This window comes from Epinephelus moara, chromosome 11, assembly GCF_006386435.1.
Source record: "Epinephelus moara isolate mb chromosome 11, YSFRI_EMoa_1.0, whole genome shotgun sequence".
Lineage (NCBI taxonomy): Eukaryota > Metazoa > Chordata > Actinopteri > Perciformes > Serranidae > Epinephelus > Epinephelus moara.
This window is the reverse complement of record NC_065516.1, coordinates 5226858-5231971: the sequence shown is the minus strand read 5'-3', so window position 1 is coordinate 5231971 and position 5114 is coordinate 5226858. Positions and strand designations below refer to the sequence as shown.

Below are 5114 nucleotides of genomic sequence, written 5' to 3'. Positions count from 1 at the left end.
CGGACATACAGTAATAACATTAACAAATAGAGGCTTTTACTCACCACAACTGCAGAGGCTCCCAGCTTCATTTGAAACAAACTACATTATAGACGGTTCGTTATTTATTAATCCCTCTGTATCTTTATATTTTTACTTTTTATCTGCTCCGTTGTCTTTGTAAAGTTAACATATCGCGCCGTCATTTCAAACTCAACACTTCCTGAATTTCTTTCAAATTAAAAGCCCCTTATAACCTTGGCTGAGAGAATCCCTCCATTTTCTAAATAGGCTTTAATTCTGAAACATTTGTAGGAACTTGGTTGTGGAGGATACAGTAGCTTGAATGTTTACATACGGTACTTCAAATGTAGCTCCTGCCATCTGCTGACGATTTTAGGTGACTACAACCACATGTCGGCTGGCACATGAACACACACAGTGACTGAAATAATAGTGAAAGTAATAAAAATAGGACAAGAATAACTCCATGACATTACACACGTCGTGAAAGACAACCGGGGATAATTGGTGAGTACCATCGTGTAGTGTGTCATGTCTGTCGGCCAAGTCACGGCACGATTTTGTGACTCCACAATCGTGTAATGTGACATAGTGACTTTCAGAACGGGCAGAAAAGTTGTGTAGTGTGTACCAGGCATAATGCAAGTTCTGAGTGTGACCTGTCTGTCAGCGAGTCCTCCTCCACCTTTTTTTAGACTCCACCGTAGACAATGGCAGCATTTCTTCTACCATGTAGTGAGCCACAAGCTTCTGTTTATCTGTGGATTACAAGCAACATGTAAACCATAGCCTCTACTGCCAACTTTTTTTACCAAAAAACACTTTCTGTAGCCGAGTTTATTTACTCCAAACCAGTTGATGGAAACACGTCTAATTCAGATTTCTTTTTGCTTGACAATTAAGGGGAAACACAACAGAAGTTAATTCTTAACTTTCTCTTTTCTTTCAGATGTACAATGAAATTATTGCAGCTCTGCAGCAGGCAGCTAAAGACGACTCAGTCATCACTGTTTTTACTGGTACACACTCACACACACACACACACACACACACACACACACACTAAAGGACTATGTTGAGTTTTTGCAAAGGTAAAAACCATCACAACTGCAAATAGTGTGTTTATATAATTAATTTATATAATAATTTGAATTTTTGAAGTGGGTTTGTATAGGACACTTATCCATAGACAGCTTATTTAATGCAGTGGATATCAGTCAACATGCTCCCAGTTCGGAAAAGCAAGCTGGATTCCAACATTGAAGCTCAGCAATGTACCGCTGTGGACGTGAACAGCAACAAAATCTATTTTTGACACTCAAAATCTCTATCAGTTTAGTTGTAGGCTAAGTCGAGACAGTTTTTCAATGCTTTACCTTTTCATCAGACAGCCCATTCTAGCGGGGAAGCCGTTAACTGCTTCAGTTCCTCATCCATGCTGTCTGCAAAGCCACCAGATTCAATTAAGAAAAACAGTAGCTGCTGGTCTACTCATGGTTCCCGCGCTGGTGTTAAAAAGTCTTAAATCCAACAATCCAATTTTTTAATTTTTAATTTTTTTAATTTTGGTTATTAGGTCTAAAAATGAGGTGTTGGTCTTAAAAATGAGATTAGCTCTCTATTGTGTTAAAAATGTTTAGTGTTCTCGCGGCACTTGCTTAGCTAGCCAGCGTTCCTGCTTGCTGTAGAATCAAGTGACTCCCTGACCACGGCTAGCCTACGCTGCGCCGTGGTAAACATGCGTTTAGTTCGAGTTGGTTGAACGTAGACTGTCGTTTGCTCCATTTAAGAGCTTCTAACTTTACTTTGTTTTGAGTTTCCATGCTCGCTATGTAATTTGAGAAGCCATGGGCAAGTGTAGGTTTAATGAGTTGTGGTTAGATTAAAGCGCGTATAGGTCCTGGTTAAAAGCAGCGGATGGGAATCCGCACGAAGCCCATTGCACTTTGTGCAAAACAAATATTCAACTCGGAACATTAGGGGTAAAGGCTCTGTAATCGCATGCTAAGTCCTCGAAACATGAGACCCAAATAAGAGGTCTGCAACACACCAGACAACTCTCCTCCAGCAGCACCGGTTCCGCCTCCAGCGTCCCAGCCAACCGCTACCGCTACCCAGCCTCCCGGTGCCTCTACTTGGCCTCCCGTATGGCATTATATTTGTGTCATATGTCGCGCGACCGGATAACACATCTGCACGCGCGCAGATCTCTCTCTCGTGTAAATTATTTTGTGTCACGCGCGCAGATTTCAACTGCCGCACGCACTTGTTTGATCTTCGCGCACATATTCAGCAACAGAGTGAAGCAGAGGCAGGTGCGAGCGAGTAAAAAACAGCAGCGACACACACAACAACACTGTGCAGCTGCTTTGCGTGCGCTGGCTCGCTCCTGCTCTCGCTCTCTCTCTCCCCTGTGCTCGCTCGCGGTGGAGCTCTGCTCGCTCGAAGCAAGGACTTTTGACACTTTGGGGGCGGAGACCAAGGCTGACCCCGGCCCTCTTATGATTGGTCATTTTCCAGCCCCCCACGTGGGTGCCTTCTTCTTCTTCTTCTTCTTCTTCCAATTTGCTGCCGCTACCACTGAGCTTCCTTTGCAGCAGAAATGATGTCTGTCCTTATTAAAAACTCTGATATTGAGCAGTTAAATGTCTTTGAGAGCCAAATAGTCATCAGTCAACTGGCAGATGACACAACTCTGTTTTTAAAAAATATTGAACAAGTCCCAAAAGCCATTCAGATTATAGATTTATTTTCCAAAGCATCTGGTTTACAACTGAATTTAAAGAAATGTGAACTATTAGCCATTCATGACTGCCATCTTCTGGCGACAAATGGTATTCCCATCAAAACTGCGGTCAAATATTTAGGTGTGCATATTACAAAAGATGACAAATCAAGTGAAAAATTGAATATATGGAACACAATAGATGAATGCAAAACAAGATTAGACAGGTGGTTAAATAGAGATCTTTCTCTTTTTGGCCGCATTTACATAATAAAAATGGAATGTCTTTCAAGATACATTTATCCAGCTTATTCTCTTTCTATATCAAATAAAGCGATAAAAAACATAAACAAATTAAACTTTGACTACATTTGGAAACGTAAATCTCATTATTTCAAGAAAGCAACTATAGTAAAAGATTATGAAAACAGTGGTCTGCAGGCCATTGACTTTGAATGTATAAATGGCACTTTAAAAACAAAATAGTTAAGATTATTTTTACTGAATAATAACAGTTTTTGGTATTGTGTTCCTAGGGGTATTTTCAATAAGATTGGTGGTATTGATTTTCTTTTACGTTGTGATTTTTTTGTTAAAAAATTACCTGTCAAATTATCCTCATTCCATTCACAAGTGTTATTGTCTTGGAAACTTCTATACAAACACAATTTCTCACCGCATGATATCCCCATCTGGGATTGTAGATTCATTCTCTTTCGAAACAAGTCCTTATTTTACAGTGACTGGATGGAAAGAGATATTTGGTCTGTCATCCATTTGTTAGATGATTCTGGTGATCTCTTATCTTTTGAGAATTTCTATATGAAATTTAATATCCAATGTAACTGTAAACAGTTTAATAAGGTTATTAAAAGTTTACCTGTTTCTTTTATGAATGGTTAAAAATACACAACCTCATCTAACTGTACCTCCACATCTTCCCAAACTGATCATTGACAGTCAGGATTTCTCATTTGAGACTTTGTCTAACAAAGAAATTCGTGGTCTCTTCACAAACATTCTCTATCTGACACTTTGGGGGCGGAGACCAAAGCTAACCCCGGCCCTCTTATGATTGGTCATTTTCCAGCCCCCCACGTGGGTGCCTTTTCGGTTTTCTGCTGATGACAGCTTCCGTCACAGACAGGAAGCTCAGTGTATAGAACAATTTAAATTACAACAATATATGGCAGTTGTTACATTCTTCATAATATGCTCTTACACAGACAGAGCACAGGAAACAGAATAAAACAAAAAAGACATGAAAAAAATATAAATTAAAATCGCTAAGGGGCCTCTTCTAATAGTCTAATGTTATTAATAGTGTACAGAAGCTTTTTGCTGTTTTCTTTTTCATGTGCTTCAAGGCTTTACAGTACATAGTCAGTTCTTTTTTAAATACCAAAAAAAGGGGTTGTGTTTTAATGCATTTACATTTGTGAATAAAGAATTTCCCTACAATAAATAAAGTGTTCAAAAGAACGTTAGTGTCTTTATCCTCTATTGTCATTCCAAACGTAATATCATTTCTTGAAAACTGGGGGAAAGATATAAGTTTTGGCTCTAGCCAATCATACGTCACTCCAAAAAGTATTACTATAAACACAGAAAAAAAACAAGTGATCCGTGGTCTCTATGTCCTCATCACAGAATATGCAGTTATTGTGATCAATGTTAAATCTTTGTCTAATAAGTTCTCCTGAAGGGTATGTATCATTAAATATTTTAAAGTGGAGTTCTTTGGCTTTTGAAAGTAAAGTTAATTTTAAGTACATTGTGTGTAATTTCTTCAAAGTAGGTAGACAAAAACTTTGAGAAGCTGAGTTCCTACTGAACTGCATAGGATAGAGAATGTTTGTGAAGAGACCACGAATTTCTTTGTTAGACAAAGTCTCAAATGAGAAATCCTGACTGTCAATGATCAGTTTGGGAAGATGTGGAGGTACAGTTAGATGAGGTTGTGTATTTTTAACCATTCATAAAAGAAACAGGTAAACTTTTAATAACCTTATTAAACTGTTTACAGTTACATTGGATATTAAATTTCATATAGAAATTCTCAAAAGATAAGAGATCACCAGAATCATCTAACAAATGGATGACAGACCAAATATCTCTTTCCATCCAGTCACTGTAAAATAAGGACTTGTTTCGAAAGAGAATGAATCTACAATCCCAGATGGGGATATCATGCGGTGAGAAATTGTGTTTGTATAGAAGTTTCCAAGACAATAACACTTGTGAATGGAATGAGGATAATTTGACAGGTAATTTTTTAACAAAAAAATCACAACGTAAAAGAAAATCAATACCACCAATCTTATTGAAAATACCCCTAGGAACACAATACCAAAAACTGTTATTATTCAGTAAAAATAATCTTAAC

General features: G+C 38.1%; 1 protein-coding gene across 1 annotated transcript in view; it reads left to right on the top strand.

Moving 5' to 3' along the window:
• The window catches only part of eci2 (enoyl-CoA delta isomerase 2), a 103341-nt gene that overhangs the window by 32471 nt on the left and 65756 nt on the right, over positions 1-5114 (top strand). Inside the window, exon 6 of the mRNA XM_050056508.1 lies at positions 953-1022. Within this exon, the coding sequence (XP_049912465.1) occupies positions 953-1022 (70 nt within the window). The remainder of the gene's footprint in view (positions 1-952; positions 1023-5114) is intronic.